We start from the raw sequence: 18,822 nt of genomic DNA, 5'->3' as shown, positions 1-18,822 counted from the left end.
AAAATCATTCTCATTGCTACTTCATAACTGTAATTTTGCTGTTATTAATTGAAACTATCGGTGTTTTCCAATGGTCTCGGGTAGCCCCTATGCAAGGTTGGGAACAAGTGCTGGACCAGCTCAGGGAGTAAGAAATACTACAGCAGGAAAGCCAGAAGCTGTAGGCTCTCTAAAATTAAGAAGTTGCTCGATATTCCCTGGTGTAGGGCCTGTGATTTTAAAGTCACTCTGAGAGGTCAAAAGTCATTCTATAAGGATGTCAGCCGCAATGACCACAGAAGGCCTACCCAGTGAAGGAGCTCAGAGGATCAGGTCTCTGGTGTCCTAGCTTAAGCTCCGATTTCAGTTACTCAAGAGAGGCCCCAGGAGTTCAAAGCTTGTAACTTTTCATTTTTACAAAACTTATTCTGAGGCCTTATTGTGTTTTGCATATTGAGGCTGGGAAGCAAGAGTCACTTAGACAGTGAGCAAACGTCATTACCACTGTCCCTGCATGTTTCACCCAGACTCTTAAGACGCAAAGATATCTACAAAGTCATGAAAAAGGTTCTTAAAAAAAAAAAAAAAAAGCTGAGAAAACAGCTACTTTTTCTGATAATGAAAAGAACAGAACTTTTAATAAGGTATCGTAATAAGAGCATTAGTTCTGATTAAAGCAAATGACGAGATGTCAAAGCCCAGCAGCTCGGAATTGAGGTGAACAAGAGTCTTAGTCATGGAAACAGAAGACAGCAAATGCAGCAATCTTTTGTCCATGCTCTGGACCACATGCAACTGAATATTCATATCTCTCTCTCTCTCTCTCTCTCTCTCTCTCTCTCTCTCTCACACACACACACACACACAACCACAACTTCTCAGTACTACAAAAGAAGAAAAAACAAAACCCCAAAATGTTGAAAGTGGGTGTGAAAGCAGAGATGAGCGAAAGCTTACTTGTAAAGATAGTACTCTGCAGAATCTATATCTTCTCGGGATGCAATGTTGTCCACAAACTAGAGAGGAAAAAAAAAAAAATCCTGGTTAATTACAAACTATGCCATTCGTCTAGTTCATGCACTGCTCTTTAAAAGGTATGTACCCTTTTTATTGGAATGATGCTCCCGTGGTAAGGCTCCTTCCTGAAAACCCTTCACATCAGTGAAAACAAAACACACACACAGCTTCCCTTCTATCTATAGAACAACCTTGGTCCAAAATAAACAGAGCACCCAGTGAACGCTCCACCTGACCCCTGCTCACATGAGACGCGCGGCCCACAGTGCCTTTACTATGCCCCATCACCCTCTTTGTCTCTCCTCTACATCTATGCTCCAAATACAGGGAACGCAAGGTAGAAATGCTGGAGAGGCTTAACGAGGGAACAAAACTGTTCAGAACACAAGGATCTAAGTGTAGAGAATTCCGTTTGTAGCTGCTCTCCCCTGATTTTGGTGTTGATAAGGAACAAGTGTTTTACAACCGAGGGCTCCCTTCAAGCTATGTCATCTATGGAGCACCGGGGCTGGGGCTGCAGCTCAGCGGTGGAGAAAACTTGACGATGTCCGGGAGCCAGTCAATCTCTGGCACTCGAAAACAACAATGTGGAAACTCCCTGAGTGTGTTCCTTGCCTACGATCTAAATGGGCAGAAAGTATTCCCCAGGGGTGGACTCTGCCCTCAGGTGGAAATCACAAGCAGGAAGACAGAGTAAGATGTGAGGCATGCTGCGAGGGTAACTAAAACCTCCTGAAGAGAGACAGAAGGGACACTTTCTAAAAATAACCGGGACTGGTGGGTTTGATTTAGAACGCCATTAAAGGGCAGGTAACATGTGGTGCAGACTCCGGCCCCGAGCCTGAGAACCAGCTCTCCTGATAGCTTGCTCTCACACGAACAGATGGCACGGCCCCTCTGGGGCTTAGCTGCTCCATCTCTATCAACAGCTACAGGCTTCCGGCCCCGAGGAGTATGAGTGTCAGGTTGGAACATGCACAAAAAATGCTCTTTAAAGTTCCAAATGCTGTTTAAACAAAAATCAGGTATTACAGGCCACAGAGGGGTGGCCACCCTGAAAACCTCTTCTCCACCACATCAGATATGACCTCCCAAATCTAAATGATGACAGTTGAACTGTTGCTCTGTTAAGGAGACAAAAGACACAGGGAACGAGCAGGGCTGGAGGGCAAGGCCCATTCCTTCCTCTTCCTCTTCTAGACTGAATACCTCCTGACTGAAAGATGCTATTCGCCTCTACAGAAGGCTTTTGGAAGATCTCATCACCTCTGGGGAGATACAACCGCCCTAAACTGGAAATTGGGAAACTCAGGAGCACTGCTGCCCAGTATCGTAGCCCAAAATCATCAAGACCAGAGCAGGAACATTTGATGGCGGCAACAGAGGTGGACTTTGATGTTCCAGCCTTCCTGCCTACAAGCTGGGTCATCATTTGTGTCTCACCAATACCACGCTCACCTCATATGGCTCCCGTGGAAATGCACACTCATGATGCGTGTCAAGAAAGCACGGGGGGGGGGGGGGGGGCTCTGTACTGGCTCCTACCAGTTACCGCTCCTGACGGCTGGCCGGACGGCCTTCCTGCCCACTTCCCAGCAGCAGTCACTTCAACATTAGTATCCACTCTTTCACAGAGCCTAAGCAGCAACTACTGAAAGTACGTTCGCTATTCTTACACTGAACGATATATTAACTTTAAAAACACAGAATAATGTAACCTGAGGTGGGACAGGATCAGTGATTGCTAAGTTGAATCTGATATGTTTATTTCCTTTTATTTCAGCCATTATAGGAACATACTGCATTGTGAAAAGACAGTTCCCATGGTGACTACGATTTCTACAATACAGTCTTGTCGACGCAGTCTTGCTTACTTGCTTTCTTCTTTGAATAGGCTTAAAATGGTCTTACCCGTGATATTGACAAGGAACTAACAGGCAACTTTCTTTCATATGCTTTGTCCATTGAGGATGCGAGGTCAGCTGTGAAGACAAAGAAGGAGAAAGAACCTTGTTAAATACACACATTTCTCCAGAAAAATCTAGCAGACTTGACTCCTGCCAGATGGCCACGAACATCACAAAGTCAGCATCTAAACAGATGCTCACTCTTGCTCTTTTTCGGAAACTGAAGACAACTGACTGTCAGTCACAGTTTTAAGTGATAACACTGAACTAGAGAATATAAAACAATAATTTAACAAGTACAAATTTAGCTCTTTAAAAAAATGGATTAATAAAAAAAATTAAAAATTAAAAAATTAAAAAAAATGGATTAATAAGGCACCTCTATAAGGAAACACAAAATATTGTTTGTCAGCATGCAGGGAAAAAAAAAAAAAAAAAAACTAGATGAGGGGCAAGCATAGGGACCTGCCACATTTCTCCCCAGCAGTGCACACCAGTCGGACATGCTGGCTGCTCGCAAGGTCATGTATAGACACTTACCGCAGGACGCTCATGCTTCCTACACACAGCAGAGAAGCCACCGCCTGTGCTTCCTGATAGTAGCTTCCGCCACCCAGGCTGACTCCTCTCAACAACATCCTTAGGAACACTTGAAAGCTGTGACATTACACTTATCTCCCCTGTGATCGGAGGCAACGCACACTCCACATGGGTTGTCACGGCATGCACTGTTCTCAAGCTTACAGCATTTTCTAGCTGCCCTCACTCTCGGCCGATGATTCCATGCCATTTCACAGGCACAGTAACCAAGAGAGAGCATCATCCTTGGATCAGGCTGCCAGGCCAATGGCAACTCTCCACCCTCATTTTATTTGTTTGATCGCTCTTCAGCTAACAGGTTCCTTAAGGGACTATGTATCCCCTCACCCCCACTGCACCATTTCTCGGGCCCCTGTGCAGGACCGTCTCTGCTTTCTGTTTCTAAATGTCAGAACGCCCAGGTCTCAGTAGAGAGTACGCTCGGCTTCACCCACCGGGCTCAGGTGCTACATGACGGCAGTCTCTCCACAGCTGCAATCTCATGGTTGTGTGCAGACACCTGCCCCAATTCTGGCCTTTAATTCCAGACCTGCATTTCCAGTTGCACAGGGACGCCTTTATCTGTGTGTGTAATAGGCCTTTCGATTGCATGTCCTTTGCACTCTTCAACTTTCCACTCTAGATATGCTTTCCCTGCCTCCGCAAGAAGAGACGGCTGGCTGGCGGAAGAAGCAGGAGCTAGCCTTGATCTCACTCTTCTCCATACTCTATGCCTAACTGGTCAGCAACACCCACAGGCGCCATTTGAGGATGTACACATTTATTTCTTCCACTCCCGTTGCTAGGCTTCCAATCCCTGACTGCCTGACCATGTTTTCCTAACCACTAAAGCTCTAGGGACAGCTCGGCTGGTGCAGTATTTGCCAAGCAAGCATAGCCGAGTGTGACCACCAGCACAAATGCAAAACTCCAGGCACGGCAGCATGTGCGTATGATCAGTACCCAGCAGCTCACTGGGGCTACCTGGCAGCCAGCGAGGTAATGTGGTAAGTTCTAGACCAGTGAGCAACCTTGTCTCAAAAAACAAAGTGAGGGGCTGGAGAGATGGCGCAGGGGTTAAGAGCACTGGCTGCTCTTCCAGAGGACCTGAGTTCAATTCCCTGCACTCATGTGGTAGCTCACAACTGTCTGGGACTCCAATTTCAGGGGATCCATTATTCTCTTTCTAAACCAAAATATTTTCTCTACCCCAAATGCCCATGTAAGATGGTCCTCCTTCCCTTACATTCAAAGTGCCAAGGAAGAACTGAATCCACTGACCTACCCTCAGCTACGGGAAGTTCCATGGAAAGCACTAGGAAGCAGCTAAAGGCAGCAAGCACAGGCAGAGGGGACGAGGAGTGCACAACTACACCTCCCAGGCTGTCTGTTCTGCAGGGCAGGGAATGAGCAGCAAATCTTGAGACATGCAGAGGCTCAATGGACAGCTGCTCACTGGCGACCTCTGATGGTGCAGTAACCATTTCTCCTTCCTTGGGGAAATGGTCCCTATGACTTATAGCAACTGGGGAAAAAGAACTTGGTAAAACTCCTAAAACTTGACATGACATAAATAAGTAGCCTTTTTAAGCGACTATTTTAAAAGTACTGAAACAGATGATTACAGCATCTATAAAACCCACAAGCAGTTCCTAGCAGGGATCAATACTGTCACGTATACTTGCTCATAATTAGGTACCAAACAGCTCTCTAGTGCTACCAAATCTATAATTATGACCACTCACGTTAATGATCAATGAGGAATCACCTCCCTTTATTCAAAATTTATGCTGTATTAAAACAAACAAAGAAAAAGCCAGGATCAGGAGCTACTGGCCTAATTAAAGTGGCCCGCCAAGGCCATTTCCCTTGTTCTTCCCACATAGGATGCACAGCGTCACGCCATTACAGAATTCAGGCAGCTCGATGATCATCTCCAAGCATGGAAACCAGATTCTATCTGAAGACTTCACACCCAGGCATCTTCAGTCAAGTGGAATTGGCCAGGGCTTCAAAAAAGGCAACAGCTGCAGAGCCCCCATCAGATGAATAACATTTACGTACTGCAAGTCAGAGAGGTTTGCTGCAAATGCGCTCTGTGACCGATCACCTTGCATTACAGCGCCGGTGTGATGAATGAGGCAGAAAAGAGCACAGGGCGGGAGGGCTAGGAAAGAGGACAGCTGCGGCATACGGAGGGCCAGCACCACAGGCTTCTGGACCACGCGTGGCCTTCCACAGCCAAAGTCACGCTTTATGCGCTAGTGAGGGCCAACAGATGCCCAAGCTCTGTTCAACGGGCTGTGCCAAAGATGCTGTTTACTAGGTCCTCAGCTCCCCAGGGACACACACGGAGGCTGCTGGCTGTGGACAACGGAGACTATGGGGAAATGGATCTGGACTATGAACTCTTCATTTAGCAGAGTCTTTTCTACTGCACACTGCTGAACTGTGTTTAGAAGAGGAAGCACAGGACAGTATCAAAGTGTTCTTCTTTGAGGACAGCAATAGCACTGAGGAGCTAAGAACATAAAAGGATTTATTGAAGATCCGGATTTTTTGTAACGATGGAGTAAATTCCCGAGGGTTTAAAACTGCGACTTTCCAAGCCTCCGCCCAAGGTAAGAGTCATATTCTATAGGCTGGTGATAAGCCCAGTGACATCCGACACTATTAGCAGAGGCAGCAGCTGCTGGGGCAGCCAGTCAAGAATGTGCGAAATGTAAGAACGACAATGGAGGAAGGGAGGGAAGCAGGATTTGGATGTGGGGCCTAAGCTCTACTCTTGGAATAAGATGAACTACATTGTTTAAAACTGAGCTTTGCAAGGGTAGATATAATAGCCAGGGGCCACATGGAAACTCGCACTAGGAGAGCTTGAGGGAGTGATGGCAGTGGCAGTCACGCAGGGCATCGGGGAAGACACTGTGGCATGGCGCGTTGGCTTTAACATCAGAGGGCAATGCAGGTTAGGAGGCTCCCGTGCAGTCAGGCTGGGGAGGCATGTGCACTGCAAGCAGGAAGTGGGTAGTGACGCCCTATAAACAAGGAGTGCTGGCCTCTGAAGCCTTGACTCAGGCCTTCTCGTCAATCCAAAATACGGCAGGCTAAGGATTTTATTCAAAGAGTGACGAGACGGCAACGGATATGGTCATTTAGAACTCTGTATCTGTGAAAACTTATTAAACGGTATGGTTTTTGGGTTTTTTTTTTTTTTTGGTTTGTTTGTTTGTTTTGTTTTTTTTGTAAATACTGCAAAGAAGTTCAAAAGAAAGGGAAATGGGCAGACGAGGAGATGGAGACAGGAATGGTGCTGCATGCCTCTGTTCCTACATTCAGGGAGCTGGAAGCAAGAACAAAGTGTGAGGCCAGCTCACACCTCACATCGCGAGCCTGCTGCAAAAAGCAAACAAATAGTAAGTGAAGGAGAAGGTCAGACTTAAGTGAGATCTAGTGAACTGAAAATTGGACAGAAGTGAAATTACACAGAATGCAGGAAAGAAATACGAGAAGGCTGACATTAAGACACTGAAAACAGGGCTGGAAGGATGGCGCAGTGGTTAAGAGCACTGGCTGCTCTTCCAAGGGTCCTGAGTTCAATTCCCAGCAACCACATGGTGGCTCACAACCATCTATAATGTGATCTAATGCCCTCTTCTGGAATGCAGGTGTACAAGCAGATACACAAAATTAGTAAATAAATCTTTTTTTAAAAAAAAAAGACATTGAAAAAAAAAAAGACACTGAAAACAGAATTTCTGAAATCAATTTTATTAAAAAAAAAAGTAAATGAAGAAAATGAGGTGAGATGGATGACATATGACGGAAAAACAGCTGAGGATTTTGTGTGTGGTGTGTGCCCAGCCTATGAATGTGTGTGGAAGCCACAGTTCAGCACTGGTGTCATTCAGTTCCTCAACATTTTCCATCTGGTCCAGGCCTTGCCAATAAGGTGAACTGGCTCGCAATGAGACCCGGGGACCTGTGTGTCCTTACCTCCTGGCTGCTGCCATTTCAGGTGGCCTCTTTTATTTCTTAAGATTTACTGTGCTTTATGTGCAGTGGCTTACCTGCATGCATATACCATATGCTTGCAGTGTCTGATGTCAGGTTCAGTGAACTGGAGTTACAGGTGGTTGTGAACCACCAGGGGGCTGCTGGGCACCAAAGTGGATGCTCTGCATGAGCAGCAAGTGCTCTTACCCCCCATGCCCCCGAGTCAGCCCGGCCCTCAAATCTGGCTGAACCTGGCTTCCTCACTAGGTTCTGGGGACCACTCAGGTCCTCACGCTTGCACAGTACGCACTTTGCTAACCAGCTGTCTCCTGAGAACTCTTCAGAAGTAACAAAAGAGTTTTCTAAACATATCAGCCCAACAAACAAAATTAGATTTATACTATTCCAGGCCATTGTGAGATGGAGAATGAGGTCATCTTAAAAGGTAGAAGGAAAGGGAAATAAAACAAAGGAAAATAAAAACAAAAATCTTCCAAACAAACCACGGACCTTAACTACGCCAGCAGGCGGTTATTTGGTTTGTTTTGAGTAGTAGCATTGGAAGGCAGAGATAAAATTAGATGGGCAAAATGACAGAAGGGGACGCCAGCAGGCACAGGCTGTGTGACTAGAGAAAGGGCAGAGTAAAGACATTTTAAATAAGTAAAACAAAATGTATTAGTAGTACTCACTAAGGAGCTCTTCCAAGGTTGATTTTTAGCAGGTGTATTTTTAGAAGACGATGCTAGAAGAATTGGGAGTAAATAAAGGTATCGAAATAGCTGCCAAAAAAAGGTGTTTAGTATTGGACAATAACATAGTATCTGGTTTCTCTCTCTCTCTCTCTCTCTCTCTCTCTCTCTCTCTCTCTGTGTGTGTGTGTGTGTGTGTGTGTGAGAGAGAGAGAGAGAGAGAGAGAGAGAGTGAGAGAGAGAGAGAGAGAGAGAGAGAGAGAGAGAGAGAGAGAGAGGGAGAGAGAACTGTTCCCTCGGGGATCTGTCACAGTGACAGAGAGCTGACACTGAGGACCATGTACTTGGAGGTGGGGAGTCGGAGCCCTTCAACTTCTCGCTGCAACCCCACTTTCCAATAGAAAGGATGCTGTGGGGCCTACAGCAAGTTGGAGTTGGGGCTCAGTGAACTCACTCATAGGGAGAGGGTTTTAGCTAAATCAAAGATATCTAGGCAGGAAGTGTGCGCCCATAATAGGAACATGGTCCTCAAGAAAATACCTCACCATATCTAAAGGAATTAAGCTCCCAAACAGCACCCTTGGAGAATCCTTAGACTGCAGTCCATCTCACCATGTGTGCTGCTTTGTGAAATGGTTGCTCAGCTAGGCTAGAATAAAGTGCACATGGTAACATTCCACTGTGCGTTGAAACTGGAAATGCGCATTTGCCTTCTGGATGGGCTCCCCTCACTCTGCACCACAGGCAGGGCTAGTGAGGCAGGGATGGCTGCACTATAATTCTCCTCCTGTGGTTGCAGAAGGGCAGGAGGCCGAGAGGGGGGTGGAGGGAGGGAACCCAGGCCTTGCACTGTCCACCCCAACTTCAACAGCAGCGCTGATGTTTTCCTGAAACTTGAGCTTGTTTCTGCAGCCTTCTCCTCCACTCCGCTCCTGCATTAACTTATCATTTCTCTAAGCCGTAGAGTAGCAGGCAGCACAATCAAATACACAGAAATGGCTAACTGGCTCTTCCATCAAGGACTACATCTTTCCACACTATCCATGAGACTGACGCTGCACTGAGCCTCCCTAGAGTGTGAGAAACTGTGAGATTCTGGGCTGTACTGACTCCGTAACAATGTTGGTTCTTCCAAAGCATGGCAAACAAAATAAAAGCAGTAACAACAACAAAGGGAGAAAAGACTAACCACAAACAAAATGTGACCAAAAGTAAGCCCAGAGATACCATCACCCACGGAAAACAAAACAAGCCCTGCATCTGATCAAATTACTTTTTTACAACTATATTTTATATAGGACTGATGGAAAACCAAACACATCAAACACCAGAAAGATAAGACTAGCAACTCTACAACGTGAGATACTTTCTCTACTGAAGGCAGGTCTTCTTGAGGGTGAGTGTGTGACATATGAGCCCTCTGAATGTGAAGAAAACGTGTTTAAGACATGAGGAAACGTGAAGTGGAACACATTACAGTGGCATTAGATTTGTCTTTAAAAACCCTCATCTTTTGGTGGTATATGTCAAAATACGTATGAAATGATTAGGTAACAGATTTACTTAAAAAGCAATCTGATGGCAGGGTATAGGATATAGATGAAATCAAACTGTTAACTGTTGACTCTGGTTTGCCCCCATGTTTCTACAAAAATATTTTACTGAAGTGTCAAGAGAAAGAGCAGTCAACTATATTTACATGTTTTGGTTGGATCCTTGTTCAATTAGGCCATTAAAAATATATTTATAAGAATACCAGAAAATGGCCAGGCGTGGTGGTGTTCAACCCAGCATTTGGGAGACAAAGACAGATGGATATCTGAGTTCAAGGCCAGCCTGCAGGCAAGGGTTTCACAGTGAAACCTTGTCTCAAAAAACAAAAATACCAGAAGCTGGCTATTTCATATTTACATGACTGTTTTATACATAACAATGGCTTTAAAAACATCCTTATATTTTTTGAAACATACAACACTCACCCTCCCTCTCCCTCTCAACTATTTGCCTCAAAACCATCCAATGGATTAGTAAGAGCAGACATAAAGAAAAAAGCTATGAGCTAGGCATGGTGGCGCACGCCTTTAATCCCAGCACTCGGTAGGCAGAGGCAGGCGGATCACAGTGAGTTCGAGGCCAGCCTGGTCTACAAAGCGAGTCCAGGACAGCCAAGGCTACACAGAGAGACCTTGTCTCAAAACAAACAAACAAACAACAACATCCTATGGCCGGTAACTGCTGAAAGCAGACGGCAAGGAGCGGGATTCTTCACAGTATTCTCTCTTTTTCCTGTTTTACACTTTTTCACAGAAAACGCTTTTATAAAGTAGTCTAAGTGTCACAAGTCAGGATCTCGGCGTCTCCAAAGAAAGGCAGCCTTCAGAGCCTTTGGAATGCTACATCTCTTACGCAGGAGGGATCACTTTGCATATGATCTGCGCATCTTTTTGAATGCACAAGGTAATGCAATAAGCAGCTTTCAAGAAAATAGAAATGCAGCATTTTAACGCTCAAGGACCCTAAGAGCCACGGGCGGAACCAAGAACGCCACACCCGCTCCCGCGCCAATGGGAGCCACAGGAGCCAAGGCCTCATATCGGCCCTCCTCCCTCCTCCAATCAGCGAGCCCGACCCGAGCACCTCGCAGGCGGCTGTCCAATCACAGCGCTCCACATGAGCTCACTCCTCAATAGCCCCGTGCCCAGCACAGAAGGAAGGGCGATCCTCACAAGGACCACACTGCCATCTACTGCCCGACAGCGGAGATGCAGCCACAGAGACACTGGAGAAGTCAGCAGGCAGCCAGCCTCCCTGCTCAGGGTCACAGCTCAACCTTTGCTAAAGCAAGCAGTCATGCCACACAGAAAAACGTGCATGCGTGCAGGAACCAGAGGGGTAGTAGTTACTTTCTGCTACACGATGGCAAAATACAGCCTCAGAAGGTTCCTTTTTCTTCCAAGCAGTCTGAATTCCAAACTTTATTTCACATCAAATATTATATACAGGGACAAATACTGGGGAGCCAGGGCCTCCTTAATTCTACATATTTCTAGGATGAAAGTTTAGGAACTAAGGCACACATCATCCATCCCCGATCCATAGCTATAGACATGGACAGTGACAGCTGGAAGTGGTACACAACTGGGACACAAACAGATGCCGCCCTCTTAGGTGCAGAGTCCACCTCACACTACAAAAGAAAGGCACGAGACCAAAAGGAGTAGGAAAACAGTTCTGACTGAATGTACCAAGGTGCTGAAGGCAGAGGGGCAACAACGGCAGGAGGTGCTCAGTAAACGGTGATATACTCTGCTTTCCTAAATACTGGACTTAACAGAGAAGAGACAACTGTCTTCCTGTGATACATAAGCGTCACAGGTTATCATCTCATTCTTTGGCAAACAATTTGTTTATTCATGTAACCAGGACAAAGATCCCTAGATTTGCGTCCATATCCATATAATAGATGTCAGTATACCTAACACAAGACAAACAGTGGCTGTCTCCCTTTCCTCCGTACCTAGGAAATGTTTAACGATAAGCTTTCCCAGAATGCACCATTCCTTTATTTGTTTTTCCATAGCACTGTGGATGATTCACGTACTGCACATGCGAACAGTCTTTGCTATATAACTACATAACTAGGAGGAGACTACCTGACTGCAGAGGGCATCGTGATATGTGTGTGGGTTATCTGTGACTTCCCTATGACTGGAAGGCATAGCTGGTACCTTTTGGAGAGAAGACAGAGAAACTGTCTAACATGCAATGGTGTGACTCTGCCCACAGAATCCTGCCTCTGTTGGGAGCCAAGCTCTAAGCACAGAAGAACCAGGGAACCCCATGCAGATGAACGGGATCAATGCCATCTGACACCCACATCCTGTTTCTAATGCCACCTCCTCGCCCCAAGAGTTCCCAAGAAAGGGCAGAGTCTAGGGAAGGGAGCATACAGCTAAGCCTACAACACACGGTTGAGTGAGTAAGAGAACATGGAAAAAATCACTGCAAAGAGTTCAGACTAGCCAGGCAGGCATGGGACACTAGACTTCCAAATAACGGTAGTGATGACCCACTGAAAAAAAACTCCACAAATCAACAAGCTGTCAACACAGTGTGTGGACACAGATAGCTACATGGGGGGGAGATACAAACAGAAGCCAGGCCTGCTGCCTAAGGAGAACACTGGGTGCTGACTGGTAAATATGGAGGGGTTGTGGGGGTTGGACAATTGTCACTTTTCAACCTCCACAGTGCAGACTGACTCAGGCCAGAAACATGGCTGGAGGGATCTAGGGGACACTTGAGAAGCCACAGGAGATCATCGCTGTGCTAAATGTCTCCCTACGTACAGCCTACATGTCAAAAGGAAGAAAAACCAGTTAACGTGCAGCCAAGAAATCAGACGTTCCGGACTGGGAGACTGAAGCTGACATGGCTAGGGGAGGCATAGAGACATCGGCAGCGTGCAGGCCGGACACCCTGACAGGGTCACAGCTTCAGACAGCAGTCTGGCTGGGGAGGCAAAGCTGGAATCTAATCATTAAGAAAAATAAGAAATTCATAAGAAGTAAAACATGGATAAGGAATAATTTCAAATTAAGGAAAACGACTGAAATGCAACATGGAAAAAAAAGCAACATGAACCTGGAATGGATTCTGTAGTAGAGGAGGAAAAAAATGTGATAAAGGACATTTTAGAGTCAAGTGACAAAAAAAAGTATAAAAAGCATTAATTAATAAGCTCAATAAATGTGCTAAGGTATATAACATGTTGAGTAACAGATACTGAAGAATTTTAGATAGAGGGCTATAATATAGGAAATAAACTCTCAGACAGTTAAAAAACAGCACGTGCACATTTCTGATAGGGACACAATGGAACACACACATATACACCAGGATGAGAAAGCAAAAACAAATACGTCACCATGGTAACAAAAGTGAACATGGGCAAAGGGCAGGGAGGAACTCAATCATTTTTGTAAGCTGAAACTTACTTCCAAGGGTAGGATATGGCTCAGTGAGACTGCCTGCTGCCCGAGTGTGAATATCTGAGTGTGAATCCCCAACAGTCACAGCAGAAGCCCAGACAGGTTGTGTGCCCCCTATAATCCCACTCCTGGGGTCTGGGGTACAGGGGGAAAGCCTGCCTGGGTTTGCTAGCGGCCAGCTCACCTAAGTTCAGTGAGAGACATTTTTACTACTGGAAACCCTGTCTCTAACTAATGGAAGCAATTTCATTGTACACATAAGTAGCTACAGGTACTTATTACATAATTAAAAGTTAAAATTCTTCAATGCAAACTGACTGAAGACCAGCCTTTGACTTATTCAGAGCTTTCCCCAAAACTGCTCATTTTTAAAAATAAAATTGTCACTCTATGTACACTTGTGAGGTCTGATTTTGTCAGTATAGTACATCTGTGACCACGCCCACTGTCCCTTATGTGCACAGAAAATGAAAGCATCTGTTGACTTCCAAGTCCTTGCTGAAGCCTAAGTATTTCTTTACATTTCAAAATACTACTATACACCAAATTACTTGGTTTTGTTTTTTATATATAGCATGGTACTTATATAAATTTTAAAGTATTATGTTTAGAAAGTGTTATATTAGATGTGAGTTTAATCGGAAGATACTACAAAGTGTTGAATTAAAAGGCTGTGCCAACCCTTCAAAGCGAGAGTCAGACTGTAAGTTCTCTAGGAGGGCTTCATCACTCACCCCCACACCCCCCTCCCCGGCTGGGCCCCCCACCTCCACCCCCTCCCCAGGCTGGCCCTGCCCACACCTCCGCCCCCCTCCCCGGCTGGCCCCCCACACCTCTGCCCCCCTCCCCAGGCTGGCCCTGCCCACACCTCCACCCCCGTCTCCAGATGGCCCCCCAACACCTCCGCTCCACTCCCCTCCCCGGGCTGGCCCTGCCCACACACCCGGTGCAGAGCTGCCGGCCAACTCAGCAACTCACGTGGTCAGAGAATACCTCGATTACCCTGAAGCATGCAAAAAGGTAGCCAGAACTGACAGCTGGGGCGCTGCACTTCTGGAAGAATCCATCACAAAGGAGGACTCTGCTGTTTTCTAACACAAGCACAAAGAAGCGGTGAAAAGAGTGTGTGCACAGAGGTGGGTGGTGGATGTGGGGATATGCTAGGTCAGCCCAGGATTCACGTGCGTGGCGCTCTAATCTCAGAATCCATCACCGATCTATTCACTCTGCAGTGGCCTGTCAATGATCTGTTTTGCGGGACAGCCAGAAGTAATGTGTGTGCGGGGTCAGCGACTTCTTTTAGGCCTTGGTGATTTATACAAGAGCGATGAACAAGGAAGAAGGGAAACAGAAGGAACGTACGAGCTTACTGCTGGGAAGATGCTCACTATCTTTTCACGGTTTCCGTGAGATTGCAAATTTGCTTCCAAATCTGTCACTTGCCAACAATATAGAAGAAAACAATGCGTTTAGGAAAAAAGTATAAAATTCTGTAGAACTACATGAAGACTATATAATGCAATGTACAAAAAGCTAGAAAGAATTGTTTGCATAATCTCAGTAGCATAGCCATCAGGGCAAATGATCAAGGCAGCAAAGGTGACCCTCCATGTGTGAGCACAACGTTTTTTGTTTTTCTTTTTCAGCAACACCTTTAAAAATATATATTTACAGGAACAATTCCCCATTCTCTGGGACTCTTAGGGGGAAAAAAGGTCCATTTTGGGGAAGCAAAACAAACAGTGGAGACGAGTGTAGCACTGTCTCCCAAATCACCAACCCCCAGGTCTTCAGGCCTGGTCTGGGCCAGGAGCACAACGTTTTAAGACTGAAAATGTACTTCTGTGAACTGCGTCGTCATAAAAGTATCTTTTCACGTATATGTCGTGTGAGCATATGCCGTGAGGCACGTGGAGCAAGCACACATGACGGAACAGGGGCAGCACCTACCCAGGTGGCACTGCTCCTTCTCTCTGGCTTCCCACGGGTGGCTGTCCACGTACGCTGCAGAAAGCAGGCATCTTTTACCTGAGGGAGAGACCACCATCAATAGGCATGTTGTTTCACCGATCTTTACTGAACACGACTTCGGTTGTATCTGCAACTACCAGCTTATGTATTTTAAAAACTCTAACGTGATACTAGAATGAATACCGTACAGTTCACGACAAACGCAAAACATCTGGAAAGCTCCACAACAGTCTTACAGATGAACATGCAGGTCGTTTTCATCTTTCAGTGTCAGAACTGAAAGTCATTTATGCTATTAAATTACAGCCCAGCTTCTCAAGAGTCCTAAAACCCTTCCTAGACCCCAGATAATCTGCAGGACTATTGCTAAGTCTTTAACTGGATGTGTTATACTTACCAATCCTGAAAACATTTCTATTTGACTTGGATTAGCATATTTATCTGAATTTTACATAAAGCAAAGAAAAGCATTTTATCAGCGACCCAGAATCCCATGAGGAGAGAAAAGAAACTTGAAAGCTGAACTGGAAGCATCACACAGGTGGCAGAGCTGGATTCTCAGCGGCTGGCACAGTGCCTGGTATAAACAGTGCTCAGTTACATGGACTCTCAGAATAAGCGAGGAAGGCCCGATGGCACTGTCAACAACAGTAAAACCTTCTATTCCTCAAAGTGATAAAATAATCTACAACATGGAAAAAAATTAAGGAACTTGTATCAGGAACATAAAATACCTTTACAACTTAACAATACAATACAACTTGACTGAAAAGTGGGCAAAGGATTTGGACAGATATATCAAAAAATTAAAAATAAAAATAATAAAAAGAAAGGAAAAAGAAAACAGGCTAGGTCTGGTTACACAAGCCTATAAACCCAGCCACTGAGGAGGCTGAAACAGGAGATCCTTTCTGGGCTACAGAATGAGTTCAAGGCCAGCCTATGCAACTTAGTCTCAAAACCAGCAAGTACTGGGCTGGTAAAATGGCTCAAGGGGTTAGAGACTTGTTACTAAACCTGGCAACCTGAGTCCACTGCTTAGACCTCACATGGTGGAAGAAATGTCCTCTGGCCTCCACCTAGCACTATAGCATATATGGGCTCCCATCCCCTACAAAGCAACTAAATAAATAAATGTAACTAAAAAAATTTTTTTACAATAGTACAAAAGGGGCTGGGGCTATTAGTAATAATAGAGTGCTAACCCAATATATGTAAGGCCTTCTGTTCAATTCCCAATACCAGACACACACACACGCACACATAACTCCAAGAGGTATAGGCAAATATGCTTACCATCACTGGCCAGTACGGAAAGAGAAAGCAAAGCCATCCACCAACTATGAAGACCACAATCATAAGGCAGAAAACGTAGTTAGGTGTAAGGATTCAGAGAACAGACCTTCATATGTTGCTGGTGAGACTGCAGCGGTGCAGGTGCTTGGGAAAACAGGCAGCAGCCCTAGTGGTATCAGAATTACCAAGTGGCCTAGCAATCCTACTCCTAGGTAGATGTAAGAATGAAAACTTAAATTTGCATCAAATGTGTTCATGCAAGTATTGTTAATAGCGAACAAAAAGCAGAAACACCCAAAATATCCACAGGTTACATACCAAGACTTGGTATGTCATTATAATGGAACATTTTAGTAATTTAAAAACAAGAACCTTGAAAACATTATGTTAAGTGAAAAGATAATCAATTTCAAAAGAGAACATACTATATTCCACTTAATGAAACCTCAGGATAGGTAAATCTAAAGATAGGAAGTAGGTTCCATGTTGCCTGGAGCTGGGAATGGGAGTTGGGAAAGTGAGAGTGACTGACAATAGATAGAGATTTCTTTGGGGTGTGATAAAAATACCCTAAGTTGGTTGTAAAGATCCTTGCACAACTCTGACTCACAGAGCTATGTACTTTTAATGAGTGAATTGTATGACATGTGAATTCAGCCCTCAACTCCAAAATAAAAGGCAGACACCCAGCGATCACAACAGACTGAAAAAGCATTACAACCTAAGTTTTACGTAGGTGGAGAATGACTGAAGATGACACCTGACTTTAACCTCTGGCCTCTACATACATGCACACATACAAGCATACGTACACACACACTCAACATACACACTTTTTATAAGGAAAATGAAACACACCAATCTTTCTATGATGTTTTGTGAATGTCGTTAAAGACCCAAGGCTTTTCCGTCACTGCACACTAACTGAAGGTCTGTGCATTAATGTTATAACCAAAGAATTTCTACAGCCAGGCGCAAGGGATGGTGGACCTTCTGACCTAGATCAGACGTTCAGATATGCATATGGACCTCATTCAAACGCAGGCAGTAGCTCTGTAAGTCTAGGGTGCAGATCCTGCACATCTAACAAGTAACGGGGCAACAAGAACCAGAGGCCTCCGACCACGTCTGAAGGAGGAAGACAGGCAGACTGACTTGAGACTCACAGGCTCAGGCCTCAGCCTGCCCAGTCCCTCTCTGTACACGCCATGCACAATGTTTGCTTAGCCAGGCTGAGGGCAAAAGCAGGAGTGTCGGCAAGTTCAAGGCCAACCAGTCCTACATAGTGAGACCTCGTCTCGTAGACTAGAGTGTTTACATTTTTCCTATGCCTACTGACTACCTTTACATCACTTTCCTTGGAAATAAGTCTCCTCAACAAAAAGAAATGTTTCCTTCATTGAATACTTGGAAGGACTAGACCTTCAAATTTGGTGAAAAACATATCCATTCCATCTATATCCTCACACACTTTGTTATTTCAGCCTTTTTGTTTGTTTTGGTTTTTTTGTTTTTTTGTTTTTTTTTTTTTAAGACAAGGTTTCTCTGTGTAACCTCGGCTATTTTGTAACTCCCTTTGTAGACCAGGCTGGCCGTGAACTCACAGCAATCCACCTGCCTCTGCCTCTGCCTCTGCCTCTGCCTCTGGAGTGCTGGAACGAAAGCCATCTGGTTCTATTTGGGCCTTTAATCAACTGCCTCCAGGCCTTTCGGTTGTCTTGTTTTTAAAGGAAGGAAATACTGTGACTGTGTAAGAAGGCAAGCTTTAGTGGCACAATTTAACTTTTAACCCTTGCCTTGCCAACAATACTTTGAAATATTGGGCAAATCACATAGCACCTGATTCTCTTTCCTCAGACACAAAATAAGGGAATATTGCCTCTCTCCGCGTGGTAGTAAAGGACTCATTAATGTCTTACTGTTTACTGAGTAATGGTGCCCAGTGAACTTCCTTCCTCTATCCTGTCCATATATTTGTCTTTTTGCTGTTGCTCTATCTCAGTTAATTTTTCTCCCATCTCTTTGATCATTTTAGCTGTACTCTTTCATCCTAGTTTAAGCAGACTAGATAAAAGTCTCAAAGGGCTCCATATTCTAACTGATCTGCAATAAATTTGCCCAAAGCAGAGTGTTTTTCCAGCCCAAACATTTCAATGTCTCTAAGTCAGGTTATTTATCCACACAGGCAAATCTGCAGTGGTTGGTGTTGGACTATGCTCTGTATTTATAATATCTTCCTCCAGCCTCCATCTATGGCCTAATGCAATGTTTGTCCAATGAGGCTCTCTGTAGTGATGAAAACACTCTATTCTAAGTTATCCAGGACAAAAGCCACCAGCTACACAGATCCACTGAGCCCTTAAAACACCTACCACCACTAAGAAACTTGATTTT

At 45.0% G+C, this 18,822-nt stretch overlaps 1 protein-coding gene across 1 annotated transcript in view; it reads right to left on the bottom strand.

Annotated features, from left to right (window-relative positions):
- Positions 1–18,822, bottom strand: part of Mrps27 (mitochondrial ribosomal protein S27) — a 79,994-nt gene that overhangs the window by 59,606 nt on the left and 1,566 nt on the right. Inside the window, exons 2-4 of the mRNA XM_051172279.1 lie at positions 15,112–15,189; positions 2,908–2,978; positions 937–995 (exon numbers count right to left, since the gene is read on the bottom strand). Coding sequence (XP_051028236.1) covers positions 937–995; positions 2,908–2,978; positions 15,112–15,189 — 208 coding nt within the window. The remainder of the gene's footprint in view (positions 1–936; positions 996–2,907; positions 2,979–15,111; positions 15,190–18,822) is intronic.

Source organism: Acomys russatus, chromosome 30, assembly GCF_903995435.1.
Source record: "Acomys russatus chromosome 30, mAcoRus1.1, whole genome shotgun sequence".
NCBI lineage: Eukaryota > Metazoa > Chordata > Mammalia > Rodentia > Muridae > Acomys > Acomys russatus.
Note: the sequence above shows the minus strand (reverse complement) of the source record. Positions and strands in the feature narration are given on the sequence as shown.